The sequence below is a fragment of the Phallusia mammillata genome, chromosome 2, assembly GCF_965637545.1.
Source record: "Phallusia mammillata chromosome 2, kaPhaMamm4.hap1.1, whole genome shotgun sequence".
NCBI lineage: Eukaryota > Metazoa > Chordata > Ascidiacea > Phlebobranchia > Ascidiidae > Phallusia > Phallusia mammillata.
In genome coordinates, this window is record NC_137253.1 from 4,768,922 (window position 1) to 4,789,318 (window position 20,397).

At 36.2% G+C, this 20,397-nt stretch overlaps 3 protein-coding genes across 3 annotated transcripts; 1 reads left to right on the top strand and 2 right to left on the bottom strand.

The window, feature by feature from the left end:
• Positions 1-1,170: 1,170 nt before the first annotated feature.
• On the bottom strand, positions 1,171-6,845 carry LOC145214222 (uncharacterized). Its single transcript, XM_080082709.1, has 6 exons — positions 6,555-6,845; positions 6,121-6,200; positions 3,811-3,977; positions 2,929-3,039; positions 2,308-2,493; positions 1,171-1,777 (listed from the first exon to the last, which is right to left on the bottom strand). Exons 1-6 carry the CDS (start codon positions 6,722-6,724, stop codon positions 1,589-1,591), a joined length of 903 nt encoding a protein of 300 aa, XP_079938835.1. The 5' UTR covers positions 6,725-6,845; the 3' UTR covers positions 1,171-1,588.
• A 592-nt stretch (positions 6,846-7,437) lies between these two features.
• LOC145213874 (uncharacterized) lies at positions 7,438-11,323 on the bottom strand. The gene is made up of 6 exons (XM_080082283.1): positions 11,053-11,323; positions 10,734-10,813; positions 10,503-10,672; positions 10,139-10,249; positions 8,621-8,806; positions 7,438-8,002 (listed from the first exon to the last, which is right to left on the bottom strand). The coding sequence occupies exons 1-6, from the start codon at positions 11,223-11,225 to the stop codon at positions 7,814-7,816; spliced, it is 909 nt and encodes a 302-aa protein (XP_079938409.1). The 5' UTR covers positions 11,226-11,323; the 3' UTR covers positions 7,438-7,813.
• Positions 11,324-11,599: 276 nt separating this feature from the next.
• LOC145213780 (cilia- and flagella-associated protein 53-like) lies at positions 11,600-19,893 on the top strand. Its single transcript, XM_080082170.1, has 11 exons — positions 11,600-11,789; positions 11,866-11,985; positions 12,623-12,732; positions 13,175-13,348; positions 14,735-14,944; positions 15,407-15,577; positions 16,168-16,360; positions 17,031-17,196; positions 17,472-17,574; positions 18,827-18,977; positions 19,669-19,893. The coding sequence occupies exons 1-11, from the start codon at positions 11,721-11,723 to the stop codon at positions 19,765-19,767; spliced, it is 1,566 nt and encodes a 521-aa protein (XP_079938296.1). The 5' UTR covers positions 11,600-11,720; the 3' UTR covers positions 19,768-19,893.
• The last annotated feature ends 504 nt before the right edge of the window (positions 19,894-20,397 follow it).

Here is a 20,397-nt window from a genome sequence, read left to right on the forward strand (position 1 = left end):
ACTGATTTACAGATGAAAACATTGTCTATAATTGTTAATAGAAAAATGCAATCATCAAGACGTTATTACTAGTGATGTACCGAATCGACGAAATTTCGATTCGGCCGAAACCGAATATTCGGCGGTTTTGCCGAATAAATTCGGCTTGATCAACCGAATCTTTTATGACGTCACGCAAAGTCGTACGCTACGCGTTTGACATGAAAACACAAGTTTTCTTCATGGTTATTATTATAGAATGGTTGTGTTTCGTCCTTATTTTAGTTCTATGGGGTTTAACATTGCCTCAAGCATGATTGCCAACCCGACAATGAATTACTGATTTTTTGTCTGCAGTGGGAAAAGCGTCGATATGTTAAAAAATATAATGATTGACGCGATTTTCGTTGGTACAAAGAAGAAAGGACACGTTTATCGCTTTAAATGGGTGCTCGTAAAAAATTTTGCAAAGATTCGGTTTCGGCCGAATAATTGGTTGCGATTCGGCCGAAACCGAATCTTTGCAAAAGTGACCGATTCGGCCGAATAAATTCGGCAAACCGAATATTCGGTACATCTCTAGTTATTACCATGTTTAAAAGCCAAATGATTTTTGGCAAATTCTTGACAATGACATTTACATTTTTCCAACCGTATATTTTTTCTAACCAACTGTTACTGCTATATAACCTTTCCAAATGCCTATAGTTCTGTTCAAACATCGCAAAGTATCTATCGTACTGTTAATATTCACATTGCCGACTAAGCTTAAATAATCTGCAAACACGGAAAAGTCCCTTTGTAAGCACTGCTTAGTGCTTATATCTCAACAAAAATGCAAAACACGGAACCAATTTCACCGTCACTTCGCAAAGGAATGAATTTTTTTTTGCGCTATACAAACGTGCCAATTACAATTATTTCTGACTGTCACAGAGCGGCCTCTTGAATCTCAATTAATCGCTTTTGTGGTGACAATGCGTCTTGTGACGTCGACAATCGTAATGGAACAAGTTGTTTTTTGCCAAAAAATGTCAAACTCAATCTGCTAATGACACCAACAACTGGCACTAAACACTTCATTTATTGCATATTTGGGAATTAACTCTTGACCTATAATTCAACTTTTACTTGTGTAGTGAAATACTTGTTCTGGCTTTTGGATTGTTTTTTGGAGATTAAAAAGATAAGTATGCTGATCTCTATTTTATTAACAATTATACACATAGAAAAACATCAATAAAAATTAATTTTTATTTTGATATGACACTGCTGGTATGGTGTAAACCTGAGGTGAAAACATTTCAAGGTAAAATTGTAGAGGCGTAGGTTTTTTTTTAAAAAAAGAAAAGGCTGCATAAAGTACACGAATGTAACCAAAACTTTAAAACAACTTTAAAGCATCTTCAGAACGAAACAAATGATAGAGGTAAGTTTGCCAAAATATATTTTGTTTGTGAAAAGTAATGCAAAGGTAGGTGGCTTTTAATAAAAAAAACAGAGGCATTTGTGTTTTCATTAATGCAGAACATCATTGTAAACATACATACGTACCCAAAAAACGTAAAAATTGTAAACATTACATTAAATTTGAACCCAGGTACATAAACTAGCACAGAAGTAACTGTTTTAAATTTTCTTGTTCCTGCATTGAAAATCTGATAGAAACGAGATACTGAGGAACAGATCCGTATTTTTCATCGACGTAATTTAATAGTTGCGTCATAACGTGACGTGGAGCTCCTTTCATATTATCAGCATATCGAGTCAGTTCTTTGTGATCAGAACCAAAGGCAGTCTGGAAATGAGATAAGTTACAGATTATTAAAAAAAAAAAAAAAATCAGTCACTAAATGATTTGATATTGTACAACAAAACCCCACATAATGATAAGATTAGGAGCCTTAGTGTTTTATTTTATGGCGCAAAATGCCATAATGATTTCTAGTGCAGGATTGCCCAATTGGCCAGACAGTTGCTCTCTAGATTTATCGCAAAAAGGCGCATATTAAATAGTAGGTGTAGCAAATTTTGTGTTACAGGTTTGTTTGGAGCAGGGGCGTCAAACACAAACCACTTTGAGGCCAAAAACAAACTTTTAAGTAAGTCGAAGGCCGCATGATTAGAAAGTTAAATGTACATTAATGCCGTTACCTAGATTAAAAAAACGAGTAAAACACATAACTTCTAAAAGTTACTCCACGGACCGCGCATAAACTCTTGGTGGGACTCATGCGGCCCGCAGGCCGTGTTTTTGACACCCCCGATTTAGAGACACCCCTGTTTACAAAATTAAAATAAACCAAAAGTTTCAATAGATAATGTTACCTCAGTTAAGTTGTAATCATCGACTATAATCTTTTGATCAAACCCGCACATCGCAAGAAGCAAAGCTGAGATAATTCCAGTCCTATCTTTTCCAGCATGACAACATACTATAGCTGGCAGGTTCTCCTTGTTATTGAGAAGTTGAAACGTGGATCTGATTGAGACGCCACAGAAATCAACAATCATCTAATAGAAATCAAACATTATATAGTATTAGAGCAAAAAAATCCCAATTCAGCCATTTTAGTTTTAGCTCAGAGGTGTGAGCTTATTTTTAATGTAGCAAATTAGTCATAAAGTATAGCAACGCTTTTTGTAATAAAGCAAAACCAGTGGTGGGATTCGGCCGGTTCGCATCAGTTCTACAGAACCGTCTCACGAAATTTTATAAGATCAGCGAACCGGTTAGCATTACTGGTTAGTGTTAATGGACTTTTTGTAACAGGACCGGCTGGAAAATATGACTTTTGTGATAGAACCGGCTGACAAAAAATTTGAATCCCCACACTGAGCAAAATACACGAAATTTTAGAAAACCAGCAAGTTGAGGTAAAACCAGTAATTCCTTACGTTCAAACTTAGCATATTTGTAGCTGTTGTTATGACAAGCTTCTTTCTTACCTTGTAGAAACTCAACATTCCTTTAGTTTGCATCAAATACGAAGCATATTTCCACACTCCAGCAGTTCCGACAAAATTCGTGAAAAACCAAAGTACCAAGATTTTCATTTGCTGTGAAAAAAATATTTATTATTTTGCTGTTACCAGGAATTTAGGTCATAAGTCGAATATGTACACTCGCGAAAATCGAAACAAAACTATAAAAAAAAAACTGTATGCACACCAATACACACTAAATGTGCTGCAAAAGGTGGCACTATGTCCAATCAAAAACGACCTAAACGAAAGGAGAATTGTTCAACCATAATTCCGCAGGGGTAAATAACCACGTAAATTACGGTTTCGTGGCCACTTCGTGACATATAAAAGCAGGGCAATTTTCATTATCTTACATTTTCACAAAAACCGCGAATAGTTGTGCTAAGGGAAAAAAATTGGATGTACCTTCAAGTCAGTGGTTCTCAAACTGTGGTCTGCGTACCACTAGTAGTACGCCGGAACTTTTTAAGTGGTACGCGAGTAGCTTTCTGCCATACCTAATTTAAGTCCGATCAAAAATTGCAACTCAACTGATCAACCCTCAGCACTCGTTTGGGCGAAACTCGTGTTTTGGACATTCTTTGAAATTGCAAAATATGCTAGCCAGGTTGAGAAAACGGGCCTATTTCTTGGTCTATCTAATCAAACAGGGTTTAGGTTTAGGTGGATATACGCAGCGATAGAAAAAGTTGTCAGGTGGTACGCGATCTGTATAAGTTTGAAAACCACTGCCTTAAGTAGTAGGGAACTCTGGTCTGGGGTACAAGGTAGGGGCACCAATCCCATCTGGGGAACAATAATAAAAAACATCACCAGTTTGCAGTATCACACGCAGAAAAGCACCTGGAATATATTTAACGTCCCGCTGTAGAAAAGTTTCTCAACAAATTGTTTCTCGAAGAAGTTGACCATCACGTGTTGAATGACGTCACGTCTTTTGCTTTGCTTCGTCCACATGAGAATAGTGGAAAGGGTCTTCTCCATTTTGTAAATATCCAGTACTCCAACGTCTGTAAAGATACATTTGTTTTTCTGTATTCAATATTTAAGTTATACCCAATTGCAACGAATTGGGTAATTACAAGATAGCGAGATTGTTGGAGTCATTTACAATATAGGACAGTATATAAACTGTTGCTGGCGTGATATATGTACTTAATAATTCTCTCGTGGCAAGTTTAATCATGATTCGCGAAGGCTGCATAGTTTACAAGCCCCCACTTGTTCCAAACCTGCCCCGCGAGTCGATATTTATCGTACCGCTAAGAGATGGCATTTCCACAATTCTGTTTAGTTTGGCGGTTCACTTGTTAAACTGTAAAGTTTGTCTCATTTTACGAGCAATGCTTCTATGTTACTTCCGAAGTAGCAAAAGAAGGCAATTTTTCGCGCACAATTAAGTCTTGACTGTGACGTAATAAACTGACTTTTGGCCAATCCTGGACGTTGTAATCCTATGTAACTTGGTTATATTAATTCTACATGTCGTTGCAGGAAAACGTTCGTTAAAAGAAAATAATTTTCGAATGTTACAAAGTTATCAATACGATTTGGCAAACCAAGAAATACGGCTGTGGGCCGGATAAAATGACCTCAAAGGCCGCAGACATATGAAGAATTTTCACCTATAACTCGTACTTTTACTACAGTTTCCGTTGTGACCGTACAAAGGTGTGGCCTATCAAATGTATTGTGCCACATCCAATAGATTTAACTGGCCTGTAAAATTATATGAACACTCTAGTTTGTTTTGCTTTGAATCGGTTAATAGGCAGACATGACCTCGAGGGCCGGATCCTGCCCGTGGGCCGTACTTTGGTGAGCCCTGTGCTAGATAATGGGATTAACGAAATTTCGCTTGGTGAACGAAAACAAAAGCGACACAATTGCACTAAAACAATCACCAAGCCGGAAATAGCTGACCAACCAAAACTCATAGTAAAAAAATGCGGGTGTAGAGCACAATTTGTGGATAAATGCTACAGCTACTAACACAGGAACTCACAGACAGGCCTGCTAATTTCCAAAAGGTGGCGCAAGAGAATATAGGCCTTTACCATTGCAATAATTGCTGACTCACCAAACTCATGACTTCTAAAAGCCTATGCTCCGTTGCGTCACGTTTTGGAAATTAGCAGGCCTGTCTGTGAGTTCCTGTGTTAGTAGATTTTCCGAAAGCTAAGCGCACTGCAGCTACACCGTTATCATAATGTGTTATGTGATTTAAAAGAAAGTAAGATTGGCGCATTGAGGTAAGAAGTCAGCGTGGCAGCGCTGCACGACTAAAACATCAATTCTCCGATGTAAATAGCTTTATTGGCACAAAAACCTATTTGTCGTGATGGACTAATGAAGTCCCGACAAGGCTTGTCTAAAATGGCGATTGCCAACCTTGCCTAGCTTGCAGGCCAGAAAAAATCCAAAATAGCTCTCTTACACCACAATAATTTCAAACAATTTAAACTTAAAAGTAATGTACAGCAATGATATCTCTACAATCAGGGTTGCCATACCGTCCTTATTTCTAAGATTTGTCCTTATTTTGAAGGACTATGTCTTAGAAAAGTTCATTGTCCTTTTTTCTAAGAAATGTCCTTATTTTTGACTTGAGTCCTTCTTTTTTTTCAACAATTTCTGGTCAAATCCTTGCTACAAGTAAAAGTAAACCTAGACCTGAGAAGTAGTGAGATGTACAAAGTATTTTCTACGAACAAGAAGTTGCTGGAAGAGATTGTTTCTGGCCAAAATATTGCATATCATATGTCACGGCTCGTATAAATGCAAAGATTTGTTCAAGAACGCGTTTGTTTTGTTTCGTATGAAAATTTAATTTTTCGGTTGTCCTTATTTTTGGTGTTAAGTCGATGGCAACCCATGACTACAGTCTACACTACTGAAACTCAGCCTAAACATTCTGCAACAACAATCCCGGTTTATAACGTCATATGCATCAAATCACATCAAAATTTAAATGTCTGACAACCAATCCAAGATCTTTATTAGTTTGGGTGTTCAATTCTGAACTTATTGCAGCTTAAAAATCGTTTAAATAAGGTGGAAAAACATATTTTTAGGGACCGACCAAAGTTAAAGATAACCAGGGGTAAAAGTCTTGGTTGGTCAAAATATAAATATATTTTTGTTATAACTTACCTTGGTTATTTCCATCCAGTAACTTTAATGCCCCGTTATTCTGATATTCATGATTAAAAGACCGAAAATCAATCACCGACCTGAAACCAATAAAAATGTTTTGAACATTTTTTCTGTTTTTTAGCTACATAGGCTACACTTAAAAAATGATTTTTTTAGCTATATACACTTGTTTTTTTAGCTACATCTATTTTACATTTGTTTTTCCACTTTTGATTATTAATACTATCATTTTGCTCAACGAAGCAAAAAAGCCCGAAATACAAACACGCCGAGCAATTTGTAATATTAACCGTTACTTTTAATGACTTTTACCGTTTAATGATATGAAACAATCTTCCTTACAAAGCCTTAGCGCAGTACATATTATATAAGTATTGTACAAAAGTGTGTAACTGTTACAGACCATAAGCGAAATGACTGCAAATGCTTACTTAATGCCAAGTGTTTTACTCAGTAAATCCAAATCCCCTTGGGTGGCATTGTCCAATCTTCCACTTCTATAAACTCGAATCTTTTCAGCTTTGTTTTCTACATTCTCGGACCTAATCTCTGAAAACAGAAGCCCTCCAATCGGTCGAAAATTATGCATTGCAGTGTACATGTTCAGTAATATAACAGCAACATATCACTTCTACAACTACCAAAGCTCAACTAAACGACTTGGAACAGCTGCAGGCACGCAAAATTCCGCGAAAGAATAGACATAATTGGTAAATGCGTGACCAATTTTCAACAAACATACCAATTTCCTGAAATCGCAACCCTAAAACACAATGCTTTAACACGATGGTGGGAAAATGTTTGTGACGTAACATGTCTGTTTCCGGTTCCTGTGTGACTGATGATTGACCTTTGGTCGCAGACATACCAGGCATTTTGTAAGTCGTACTTTTACCACAGTTTTGAACTGAATGCCCGCGCAAAGGTTTGATCTAGAAAATGTATTGTTCCACATACAATAGAATTAAATGGTGTGTAAAATTACACGAACAGTCTAGTTTGTTTTGCTTTGAATGGGTCGAAACGCAGACACATAAAAAACGTGCCTAGCATTGTAAACACTGTATTTGGTCGGCTGGGTTCGGGTTTAGGTTTGCGCAAAACGTGCTTGATTTTTCGCACTTGGTCACGTTTGTTTCGTTTCACCTCGATAACTTTTGGGCCGAATTCTAGTCCCTATTTTTGAAAATCGGTTGGGTTTGTACTAAGGCGATTTGGGGTTTCGGTCCCAATTTCAGGGTGACTTACAACTATAGTTCATTTATGTCGTTGCATACCCGACAGAAACAACACCAGGGTACAAAACTAACATGCTTTACAGTGTTTCATGTTTTAATATTGCCATTTTTCCATGAAGCAAAATTAGAAGTAGAGTTTGGTCAGTACGGTGAAAATAAACAATCATACAGTACATTGGGTCCAGTACAATATCACATAAACTCCAAAACATATGTACGTTTCAAAACTGCATTTAAAAACTGAACAAAGTCTTTAACAATGTGTTTAAGCATGTAAAGCAGCATTCCGTTGAATGGAATATTTAGTTTTGCACAGCTAGTACAACAGCACATTTATATGTTATATATCAACTAAAATAAAATGCAAAAAACAAATTTTGGAACCTTTATAACTTGGTTAAAATCAATTAAGTGCAAAGCAATTACATGAAACTTCATTTACCGCACACAGCTCACAACATAATGCGTTGTTTTAGCTCATTTTGTTCTTGCACAGAGAAACCAATAGAAACCAGGTATAATTCAATTGATCCATATTTTTCTTCAATATATTCAAACAAATCTGACATTACATGTTGAGGTGCTCTTCTTATTTTTTCACTGTAATCACTTAAATCATTTCCACCAACAGGAAAAGCAATCTGAAATTCAGTGATGAATGATAAGTTGTAACAAATTGTTTCGAATGGTATTTATTTTTAAGACTAATTAGGAAAAAAGTGCCTGGTATAGAATTGTCTTGGAACTACAAATTTGTTAAATATGCAACGTGGTGGACAAAATGCTCGTTCAGCATTTTTTTACAGAATTGTTTGTGGTGCAAACACGTTTTCCTAATTTAGAGTAGTTATTCTAATTCTGGATCCAATCATAACCCTTGATTGACAAGGTTATTGTCAGTTAAGAACTGAATCTTTAAGCACAAAAAATAAAACAGAAAGAATTGTAACAGTGAGAAGTTTTTTATATATTTTAAAAAACAAAACTTTCTTAAAAAAGTGACATGCTTTATTATTCAAAAGTTTCAGCAAATGCTCATGCCTACATTCAACTTTTTACAGCGATTCAGGCCACTATAATTTAAGTAAAACTTCCATAACTTCTTGACACTTCTACAACTGGGTAACTTCTGAACTAGTAATTCAAATTATAGTCAAAAGCTAAACTAGTTTAACATGATTTGCAAAAAAGATTAATACAATGCACATGTACTTGTGATCATATTAAATCCTGGAATAAGCAATGGTAGTTATTCCCACCTCTGTAACAGAATAATCATAAACAATCGCCTTTTTGCTAAATCCACAAATTGCAAGTAACAGTGCTGACATAATTCCAGTTCTATCTTTTCCAGCATGGCAACAAATAATAGCAGGCAGATTCTCTTCAGTGTTTAATAACTGGAGACTTGTTCGTATAGAAACTCCACAAGTGTCAATGATCATCTACAAAGCAAACATCATTATGAGACTATTATGAAACAGACCATTATAACTAGAAGGGTGTCTTAGCACATATTGCCCTTGCACATACACTATGATCTATTTTAAAACATAAATATATTTCCTATGCTTATTTTGTATTGGGTGCCATATTAGCCATTGTCTTTTATAACCTTGGTTGTTTCTGCAAGCAAAAACTCATGGGTCCCCACACATGCAAAGTTGTAGATAATGCATTTCAACACATAACAATGAGTAAGTTTGGTATTGTGAAGACAAACACAGTGATTGGTACTGTCCATATCTAAATATGCTATATGGAGTAAAAACTAGTTAAATTAAAACACTCATTTTAGGGGGCTAGTATGATAACTAATGGAGGTTCAACACACACAAACTTAAAAGTAGGAAACCACAATGACTCAATTACTAGTACTGCAAAATTTCAGTCCAATCTGCCAACGTTTACAATTTCAACCACTAGAGGTGTTTTGAGCAACAACCGTTAATGTTTCTGACATCAAAGGGCTGTTAACAACCCCCAAACTGCAATGGCGCAATAACGATAATTGGCATACTTTACAAGCTATCTAAATTTTAACCAATTCTGACATTGTTTACAAACTCACCCCTTTTAGGGGGCTAGCGGGGTAAATACTAGGGTTATCCGGACAAACAAAGTGGGATGCACATCTACATAACTATATCTACCATCTGTATAAGTTTCAGCCACATCCATCAAGCATTTGATGGCAAACGAGTCAGACAAACTTTGGGGGAAAAACTATTTTAGGGGCTAGCGGGTTTAACACTGGGGTTACCAACAAAAACAAAGTGGGATGCACATCTACATAACTACATCTACCATCTGTGAAAATTTCAGCCGAAACCATCAAACATTTGATAGAAAAACAAGTCGGACAAACTTCGGGGGGAAAATACCCATTTTAGGGGGCTAGCGAGGTAAATACTGGGGTTATCAACAAAAACAAAGTGGGATGCACATCTACATAACTACATCTACCATCTGTGTAAATTTCAGCCAAATCCATCACACATTTGATGGAAAAACAAGTCGGACAAGCTTCGGGGAAAAATACCCATTTTAGGGGGCTAGCGGGGTAAATACTGGGGTTATCAACAAAAACAAAGTGGGTGCACATCTACATAACTACATCTACCATCTGTGTAAATTTCATCCAAATCCATCAAGGATTTGATTGAAAAACGAGTCGGACAAACTTTGGGTAGAAGAAAAAACAAGAAAAAAAACAAAACATTTTGAGTAAAATCAATATGTGTCCCCTTAAGGGAAGGGGATCCATAAATAGTTACCTTGTAGAGAAACAAAAGGCCTTTTTGATCAATTAAACTCCTAATGTAGAACCAAATTTGTCTTGTACCGATGAATATGGATAAAATGGAAAGAAGTAGAACCCAAAATATCTAAGATTGAAAATAAAACACAGTTAAAACTTAAATTGCAAGAAAGTGCATAAAATGTAGGCAAGAAGTGTAAAATTATAGAAACACTTCTTACATTTTATATTTAATTGTTTATAAGTTTATTTATCAAAATGTAGTTTCTTTTTAGAAACAATGTTCAAACAATACATACAGAAAAATAGTTTAGTTTGTTTAATTTAATCTGTTAAATCCAACAGAAAACCAAAATACATTTACTAAAATTTATCTTTACCTGCCATAGGGACAGTACACCTCCAAATGCCAAACCTTTTACAAACTCCTTGCCAAAAAAGTTGACCATTATATGCTGAATATCCTGATTCTTATCCAAGTCACTGTTTGTTTTCCATTTTATCGATGTTGATGACTTGTCCATGTTTTCTGTATCCACAACTTTTACATCTGAAACAAAGTGAAGAATAAAACTCACAAAAATAGATAATCACCGCAGATAAATTTTTACTTTGGTAGTTTCCATCTAACAGCTTTGGTCCATTTTCTTTTTTGTACTCTGTATTAAAAGCTCGAAAGTCAATGACTGACCTGTAAAAGTGTAAACTACATATTATGCAAATATTATTACTTTGCTTTTAGCCTTCTACCAATGCAATGATGTTCTTTGAGCAAAGTTTAAAATCATGTTAATATTTGTTTTAAGGTTGTGCGTTTGTGCCACACTTTTTCTGTGCTAAGTAAGGTGTGGCCTTAAAACTGTATTGTTTCGCGCACAATGAAATTAACTGGTGCAAAACTATAATAAACCAGCATATGCAACAACTTACCTTACTCCAAGTCTTCCAGCAATTTCATCCAAATCCTCTTTAGTAATGAAATCGGGTCTGGCGCTTCGAAAAACTTTCACTTTTTGTGTATTGAACTCAGACAATGAACCATAATTTCGTGAAGAAAACAATTCACCTCCAACGGGTCGAAAGTTTTTAAGTGACTTAAACATGTTCACTGCCTAAAATAACTCTGCAAGTCAGTTTGATTTGATTTTGTCTTTTACAACTGCAAATAAAACTTTACCTCGCAAAGTTTGCAGTTTTCTGAAAGTCAGTTTATGACTGGGGATTTTACCACTTTTGATAATTTTACCCAAAAGAAAAAAAACAAATATTTTAAACTTGGGAGAAAAAACATTATTTAGTGTCAAAAAATACATATTTCCTAAAAAGTTGTTTTATAAAGCAAAAATAATGCAAAATTACTTTTTAAATATTTTTGTACAAAATCCTTAAAAAAATCATTTATTGTGGCGTCACCAAGTGGCAGATCGGTTGTCTTGGCAACTTTCGTACAAAAGATAATTCGATTTGTTCAATATCGAATTCGCATTTGGGCGTTATCGCTTAATGTCATGAGAAATTATCAACGTAGCTAATCACATAATTGTTTTGTAATCGTAAGGTATCAAGTCTTCATTACCTTCTGACTCAAATCAAGCACAATGTTGGCTACGCAAAGGACAAGACGGACCCGTGAGCACACTGGACCAACACCGCATTCAGTTGCTATTGTAAGAACATTGATTGGATGTAATAAGCGTGTTTTGGCAATTTTTTATAACACTGTTTGACTTTTGGTGTATTTAGAGGGCAAAGATGCCTTCGGCAAAGCTCCCCGAGCATTTGATTCTGGAACGACGCAGGCAAGAAGATTTACGTGAAGAAGCAATTCAGATCACCAAATATAACAAAATGTTTGACCTAAAGGTACTTTGTTTGTGTTGGCTAGGTTTTTTTTGTTGATTTGACTCAATAAACCCTTCCACAGGTTAAAAAGTTTAGATCATGAAAAATGTATTGTCCTGCAAATTTTTTCATAAAGTTCTCTTTTGTAATGTAAACATAATGTGGACCCAGTCTGCAGAACATGGCAGTTCCCGACGAGATCTCGTGCATGCAGGACCTACATGTCCCGCGTGCGCGCGTGCACGACCCGTAAGTTCGCGTGCAAGACCAATTTCAGCAGGCGCAAAGCAAGTAAAAGGTCAAGACAGCCCAATTAAATGGCTTAGGGGCAATTTTCGCGTGCAAACCCCAAAACTTGGCGTGCAAAAATTGTTTTTCACAAAAAAACCTGCCACACTCTGCAGACTGGATGTGGACCATTTCTGATCTTAGTTTTAAGGTGACACTGAGAACCAGGGTGTAAATTACAGTGATTAAGATTTAGAAACACAGACTTGAAGAGTAATTTATATTGTGTTTGTGATTAAATAAAGATTTAAAAAAAACACTGTCAAATTTTTCTGTACATTATCACCTTAACATTATTATGTGAAGACAGCTACAAGATGTTAATTGAGCACACAACAAAAGTGGTTAATGCTTGTATTTTTATGTACAGAATGACTGGGAAAGAATCACAGATCGATCAATTCAGAAAAACACAATTCAACGTCGTGTTAAGGAAATTATGGATCAGGGAAAACTGGATTTAGATGAACGCCGTCAGAGGTTAGAACCTGTTTTCAACTGTTTGTTTTCTTATGTTTTATATCTTAATTGAGTGTGCTATTACATGTATGCTATTAAATAAACATATGTTGAACAGTTGACTTCAGTTAATTGCATACACAATTTGCCATAGTTTTTTTACAATTAATCAGGTTATGCAATTAACTGAACGTTCTTCTTAACAAATGGCTATGCTTAGAATTAAAGATCTCTATGCAATTAATCAACTGGATTTGTCTGTGCTAACTAGTAAATATTTAAATACAAAGCAAAATGTTTTAATTTTAACACTAATTTAAAAAGGTAAAAAGAGGATAAAGTGTTTGCAATGTTTAAAAAATATAAAATTGCCCATAATGCAACTTATTTTAACAACTTACAAAGTTCAAGCCAGATTGACTGAAGAAGATAAGTTTAGTGATTTGTATTTCTGTGTGAACAGACTTCGAGAAAAGTTGGCTGCAGAAGAGCAACAATATCTCGAAGAAATGGAAGCTAAACAAGAGACCATTGAAGCGCGTCAGGATAAAATGCTTAAACGAGCAAAAGTTTTGAAGGAAAAACGAGAAAAGGAACGATTGCAGATTGTTGAGGAAAAACTTGACCAGCAATGGAGGTAAACAATCTGAATAATATACGAACTGATAAGACCTTACAGGTCGAACTAGTGTGCTCTGTTTACAGCTTAACATACAAACTGTTTGTTACAAATTAAATTTAGATTGCTGCTTGTGTGTACGTGTTTGGTTAAAAAAAGTCTTGCTTGGACTTGTTTGGTTGAATTGACACAAATTCTACAGCATCCAGTAATTTACACCAACAATAGAGGGAAAAGATCACATGAAAACACATGTTGTATAATATGCAGATTTAAGTTAATAATCTCAAAGTGAAAGAATTTACTCCCTTTGTTCAATAGGCATGACATTTGGGAATAACCACAACTATCCACAATCCATATTTGAATTGTTCTAAATGTCCCACTGGGTAAAGATATCAGTCCACAATCTTTTTCTTGTCATGTGGCAATTTAGTTAACTTGTTATGTGTCTTTTTGTAATTGTGGTTTGTGCCAGATGATTCAAAACATAATCACTAAAAAAACAGTTCTCATACCAAACTAACTGAATATAAACTCGGAAATCTTTTGGCTGGCCATTAAATTTACCAATAAATCATTGCCCTCCCTTGGTTTAGGGATTCACACACTTTCAGATTCAATAATTTTTAACAACATGTGCCAATATCGCCAATGTGAAACATCATGAATCAACTACCGTATTTACTCGATTGTAAGCCGCGGCTTATACTGCTTTTTAGCTGCCGTTTGTGCAGCTTATAATCGAGGGCGGCTTACAATCGATGGCGTCTTATATTTTAATTTTATACCGAAATTATTTCTACACTCCAATATTTTAAATTATTTGGGGTTTAAAACATGTATGAGTGTACAGATTATACGTCGACATACGTTCTGTGGGGTACAGTTATCAACGTAACTAGCAGATATGGGCAAACAGTCATACCATATAACAACAGAATGATGTGTTGAGAAACAATCGTATCTAAAATTCCAGGGTGCGGCTTACAATCGAGGGCGGCGTACATTATTTTTTTAACACCTCAACATGCGACTTACAATCAAGGGCGGCTTATAAACGAGTAAATACGTTGTCAGCAATATATTATCAGTTTAGTAAATCATATGCATTAAGTAAATGATTTTGCTGTGTTGTTATCAAGGTTACTTGCATCAACAACACAAGGTTCAGGTAAAAACAACAATCAGAAATTCCGCCTAATTCTGACAAAATTATTCTGCCTTTTAGCTGAATATTCGGTTTTGACCCAGACCTTTTGAAAGGGGGTTCGGTGCATCACTAGTATTAAGGAGTGTATGACATAGTGCTATAATTTGCTTAACATTACATTTTTAAAACCTTTATACTGTAGCTATTCTACTGTGTATATCTTTATTTCAATTCAATTTGACTTTTTACAGAGAGCAGTGTGAAGAACTGCGTGGTGTGTTGTCACGGCGACATCAAGATGAGGTTTGCATCGATCGTATGAATCAACTCGCCATAAAATCAGATCTGGAGAGAAGACGACAGGAAGAGGAAAGGATGTATGCAGAATTATGGGAGAAAGATCGACTTGCAAAAGCTGCCAGAGAAGAAATGGAAGCACAGCAACAAATTGAAAGGAACAGGTGGGGATTGTGTTTTGCTAAAACACTAAAGATGTAATGTAAAGAAAATGTGTACTTTGTTCAATTCAGACATCAAATACAAATGCACGAAACTTGTTCCTTCATTTTGACTGATATTAGGCTATCTATCAAATTTAACGACTATTGCTTTGTACTTAAAGTGTTTCTTGCACCAATAAATACTTTATTACTTTGTTGTGATACACACCTGGCTTAAAAGGCAACGAGAAGTGCCTAATTTTTTTTTTGAGTAAGTGCAGCCTATCTCAAAACCCAAAGATTGTTTCATGTAAAAACATATCCCTTTTTGAACAATGCTACTGTGTTGTGGGTTTTAACACAACCACATTGTGTGTTGTTCTATTGTTTACTTTAGCCTATTGTTACAACAGTATCCGGTTTTAACATAAGTTAACTCACAGTGTTTGTCCAATACTTTTATTTTCACCCCCTTTCATTCAGAGCCATGGTAGACACACTTCGAACACAGAAGGCATCGTTGGAAGCAAAGAAACAAGAGGAGAAAAGATTAATTGAAGAGGAAGCCAAGCTCCTGTCAGAGGAGAGAGATTTACGTCAGCTGGAAGAGCAAAGAGCAAGCAAACAAAAGAGACTCCTGCAGAAACAACATAAGTAGGTTTATGTTTCTTGCAGCAAGTTTTTAGACCTTGTTTAAACTGGATTTCCAGATCTCTGCCTAATTCGGACCAAACGTAAGGTACATATAATTTATAAGGTTTCAAGCAATTGAGATCGGTTAATCCAGATCTTCGCCTAATCCAGACAAATCCAGTTTTTGGTCCCGGTTAACAGAGGTTTACTGCACTTGCAATCTGCGTTAGGCCACATCGCAAGTCTTATAAAAAGTTGTTCTAAAACTGTGGTACCTTTAAATTTTAAACAACTTTTAGCTTATGAAAGAATTAATAGCATGACCTCATGTATCTGACATTGCTTTTGTGTTTATTAAACATCTTTTAGTTATTGTTTATTTAAATTTATATCTATACTTTCCCTGGCACAAATACAAGTTTTTTGACATTTGATTTTTATCACACGTCTACATTCAAAATGTAACAAAAAACAGCAACAACCCATAAGGGTATAAAAACCATTTAGCTGAATCAAGTTGTTAAAAACTATTTTATTGTCTTTATGAAGTTACCAATCCTATATTAGCTCAATTTTTTTGCCTCACCTTTTTTTATTACTGCAACTTTCAGGGCCTCTTTGGAAAAATCGATGAAGATTAAACTCCAGCGGGAGGCACAAGAGAGGCAGGAGGAGCTGGCTCTTGACATGAAGATCCTCGAACAACTCCTGGAGGAGTCAAGGAACGAAGCACAAGAGAAAGTTCAAAAGAAAGCTCAAAAGAGAGATGAGGAAAAGAAATATCGTGACTACCTTCGTCAGCAGGTCTGTGATTGTGCTTCAACAAACGTTAAAATCAAGTCCATCAACTAAGTTTTGTGATCGCTGGTCTGCATCAACGCTTTAGGGCTGAACCTAATAACGATTGTATGTTCATCTTTTACCCATGGGTGAACCAGCGATCACGGCATACTCATTTACAAATCATAGTACGCTAGGTCTATTGACGGCGTTATGTCAGTTCAAGCCGGTTTTATAAGCATTTCCATATGACAAGACACAGACTAGAAAAATTTAGTTTGCAGTGGGATTGGAAGACCTGTTTGATTCGGTATTACACCTTCAACCATCGCCATGCATTATTTAGGTTGCCCCACTTGTTATCTTCATGTACCTATACATTAACGTTTATAACAATCACTAAGCCTGAGATTTAGATGCTATGCAATGTAGCACAAGGATTCGAAGGCTATTTGAGCGCCCCCACATGTTCTTTGGAAAACATGTTTTGATGGCTTTGCTTTCTTGGCAAATCTTTTGCTAAGTAAAACTTGTCCTTTCAGACAATTTTGTTTTATAAACATTTCAAGTGTGCACCACGGAGCTATGTCAGTGCTCTACAGAGCAACCCTTTTAAACAGTGTTTAAGTTTTTGCCCACCCACAATCTCGAAGTATTAAGACTTTTTTTCAACTAATATGTTTTTGTATTTCAGCTTGAGGAGGAAATTCGTCGCGAAAAGGAGTTGGATCGTTTGGTTGAAGCAGATGTTGCTGCGATGTGGGCGAAGAGAGTTAATCAGTGGAAGTTGGAGAAAGAAGCAAGAAACAGATTGATGTTGGATGTCATGGCAACCAGGAGAAAACAATTGCAGGAGAAACGTAAGACAATCAGATTACTTTGATGGTGACATTACAAACGTTTGGAATATTGGTCAAGGGAAATGTATGAGGGAATTTTGCCTTAAATTTAAAAAAGTCTAGCTTAAGAATGTTTTTGATGCAGTATTGTAATAAATTTTATTTGAAATGGGAATCGATTATACTGTGAGCAACATATATGTAGTGTTTTTGTTTCACAGAATTAGAATTTGCTTGTTTTTTAAACACGGCTGTTACCGCCATGTTTTATGTTGCAATTGACCGTTTGTGCGCAGTGACGGTGTTGGCACGTGACCGAGAGGAACTCAAGCGTGACCGAGAGGAAGTGGCGAAGGCAATCGAGGAACACCACAAGATGGAGGAAGAGCGCATTACAAGGTCAGTCGCTTGCGCTCACTTTCCGAAACATTACTCATAACGTATATTAGCTTCATTTATTTGATTTATTTACATATTTATATCGTGGCTTCTATCTTGGACACAGGTGCCCAAATATGAGCATTGTACTAATTTAGGTTAGTGGTTCTCAAAATTTTTTGATCGCTGGCTCGGAATTCACCACATGCTGCAAACGTTTAAATATATATTAAACTGCATGGTCAAAATTTGTTTGGACACTATGAAAACTTAAAGTATATAAACTTTTAAACCAGTACAGTATCCACATAAAATGTATTTGTAGCCCATTACATCATGACCAGCAGTTAGAGGATCAGCACTTTAGGTAGTCGTGATTACACACAATGCGGCAAAATGACTTTCTTATCACTTTAAGTCACATATCGCCTTGAAACGAGGGCGTAGCTGCAGCGCGTTCAGCGATGATCCATCGGTTGTGCCCTATTGCCTTCAAAATTATCTTGCGCAGCTATTTTCTGGTTTGGTGAATGTTTTAGTGGTACAGTCAAACTTCGATACTATGCCACCCTTTGGGACCGAGAGAAAGTGGCACAGTAGCGAGGGTGGCATAATAGCGAGGGTTGGTTGTAAAAATAGCCTTGTGACGTGACAATGTACTGTAATGCCACGTTGTGTTGTACGATTATAATTTATTACAGTATACAGTATAAGGTATAGTATACAGTATAATTTATTACAAAAAACGGCTAGATCGTGCATAGAACAAACAAGATCTGTTAGTTTTGTTGTGACACAAGCACGGAACGGCGTTTACATAACTCGCTGCAAAGCCGTGAAACCTCTTAACATGACCACGTTTATTTACTCAATGATTTGTTTTTCATTTTTTCTCTGTTTTATCATGAGCTCAAACCGAAAATTGTCAGAAGGCCCAATTTTTAATCCGGAACCAGACCGTTAATACAGTAATACTGTACTCTCATGTGTCATAGTATCAAGGGTAAGGGGTGGCATAGTAAATATATTTTCTATTGAATTTAGTTGGTGACGATCAAAAGTGGTATAGTAGCGAGGGTGGCATAATATCAAGGTGGCATAGTATCGAAGTTTGACTGTATTCTGTTTTGCTATGTTTTTTTTCCTCCAAAACAAGGCAAACTGAACTTACATTACATTAGAGTCAGTTTGTGGCAAAATAATGTCGCAGAAGTGATCGATTAAGTGAAAAACTGTTTACGTTGTGTTTTTACCACTCAATCGTGTGACGTAGGACAAAGATGATCAACAAGCAGTACGAGAGCGACCTCTTGTGTCAGATTGAACACGAGCATTCGAACAAAAATGCGAAGAAAGATGAAGAATTGCGTGAATATGAGGAAGGATTGAAAACTGAGGCCCGATATCAGGAAAGACTTAAGAATGTAAGTTTAAATACTTTGATGTCATCTTAATCGAAGTGAAAAAAGAATTTTGGCTCACATCATAAGTAGAACATAATTCACAACATCGATCAAAAAGCCATGAATCCTCTGGGTATAAACAAAACGGACAGGTGTTTAACTAACCGGCCGCTGCCTGATATGTGTTATTCTGTTTTTTACCACTTTTTACTGACAACGACAATGTAAAATTGATTCTTTATGTCAGTCAATTCTACTCACTGAGTATATAGCAAATGGGTAGGTCTTTAATTGACCTGTTCTTAGATAAGTACATTCCTGTTTTCACCACTTGCCTGCTTTTTTCTGCTTTTCTTACTATGGTGCGAAATAAAATAATAATCTTTATGGATTGGCCGAGCCCAGCCAGAACCGAGTAATTGGTACCGAGCATCGTTATTTTAGATGCTCGGTGCTCGGCCGAGCAGTTGCACAAACTGACCCGAGCATTAAATTTGATTAACACACTGGCAACGTAAGAAACTTGGAGAGCTACAAAACTAGCGTGGAATTGGAAATGTATATGACATCACAATTGCGCCGCGAGTATTAACGTGAGATACTCGGTGTTCGACCAAACAGAACATTTGCAGTTTTGGCCCATATTAGTCTTATTTTATTCTCACAAGTCACAATCAAGCAGAACATTAATTTACGCCACTTTTCTATCCAGGTTCTTTCATCAGCATCAGCTCACCAAAAAACCCACCCTATGCGACGTCAGCCAACCCAGTCGCCTCAGTTTCAAGTTGTTGGCAACCAACTTAAATGATTCCTCCCATGTACATTTCTTATGTGTTTGTCGCCTGTGATTGATTGTTCACTTTTTTGATACTGTGCCTTAGTCAGAGTCCACGCGTTTTCCGTTATTTTAGCGCAATAAAAAATATCTGTTGTTTTTGTTTTGTCTGAAATTAAATCCTGTATTTTCTCGAATTTATAACTTATAATATTATTGGGTGTCATACCATGGAATACTAACCATATATTGTGCGTGATCTGTGGCCATAAGATACCATATTGTACTTGTTTTAATTTTTAGGTGTTTTTAATTTTTGCGTGATTGCCAATACCATGTTAGTAAACCTGATTTGCAAGCCGGGTTCGGGCTTGGGTTTCTTTTAAAAAAGTTTTTTAAAAAAAAAACGGGCTTGATTCTGGCCTGACTTTACACTCTGTGTTAGTATTTGTTTCAAATAGATTTAATTAGCTACATGCTGGAACTGGCCCAATGTCAAACAGCCCTAAAATGCCTTGTTCATGACCAATTGTCTATTGTGTTGGTTGTCTTGGTCTTTCCTGAGGCTTAATGTATACGCCTGTTAATCAAACTTTTGTGCCTAAACGGGCTTCTCAAAATGATTCGGTTTCGGGTTGAGGCTCCAGTTTCAGGCCCGTTTAC

Bases quoted from the DNA above. Each gene is read 5' to 3' on its own strand.
- LOC145213874 (XM_080082283.1), bottom strand. From the start codon at position 11,225: ATGTTTAAGTCACTTAAAAACTTTCGACCCGTTGGAGGTGAATTGTTT. The intron at 10,250-10,502 runs GTAAAGATAAAT...TTTCAATCTTAG, and splicing joins GTGTACTGTCCCTATGGCAG to ATATTTTGGGTTCTACTTCT. The intron at 8,807-10,138 runs GTAACTATTTAT...TTTGCTTTGTAG, and splicing joins GCCTTTTGTTTCTCTACAAG to ATGATCATTGACACTTGTGG.
- LOC145213780 (XM_080082170.1), top strand. From the start codon at position 11,721: ATGTTGGCTACGCAAAGGACAAGACGGACCCGTGAGCACACTGGACCA. The intron at 17,575-18,826 runs GTCAGTCGCTTG...CGTGTGACGTAG, and splicing joins GAGGAAGAGCGCATTACAAG to GACAAAGATGATCAACAAGC. The intron at 18,978-19,668 runs GTAAGTTTAAAT...TTTTCTATCCAG, and splicing joins ATCAGGAAAGACTTAAGAAT to GTTCTTTCATCAGCATCAGC.
- LOC145214222 (XM_080082709.1), bottom strand. From the start codon at position 6,724: ATGTACACTGCAATGCATAATTTTCGACCGATTGGAGGGCTTCTGTTT. The intron at 6,201-6,554 runs GTAAGCATTTGC...TATTGGTTTCAG, and splicing joins AGTAAAACACTTGGCATTAA to GTCGGTGATTGATTTTCGGT. The intron at 1,778-2,307 runs GTAACATTATCT...TCTCATTTCCAG, and splicing joins ATGATTACAACTTAACTGAG to ACTGCCTTTGGTTCTGATCA.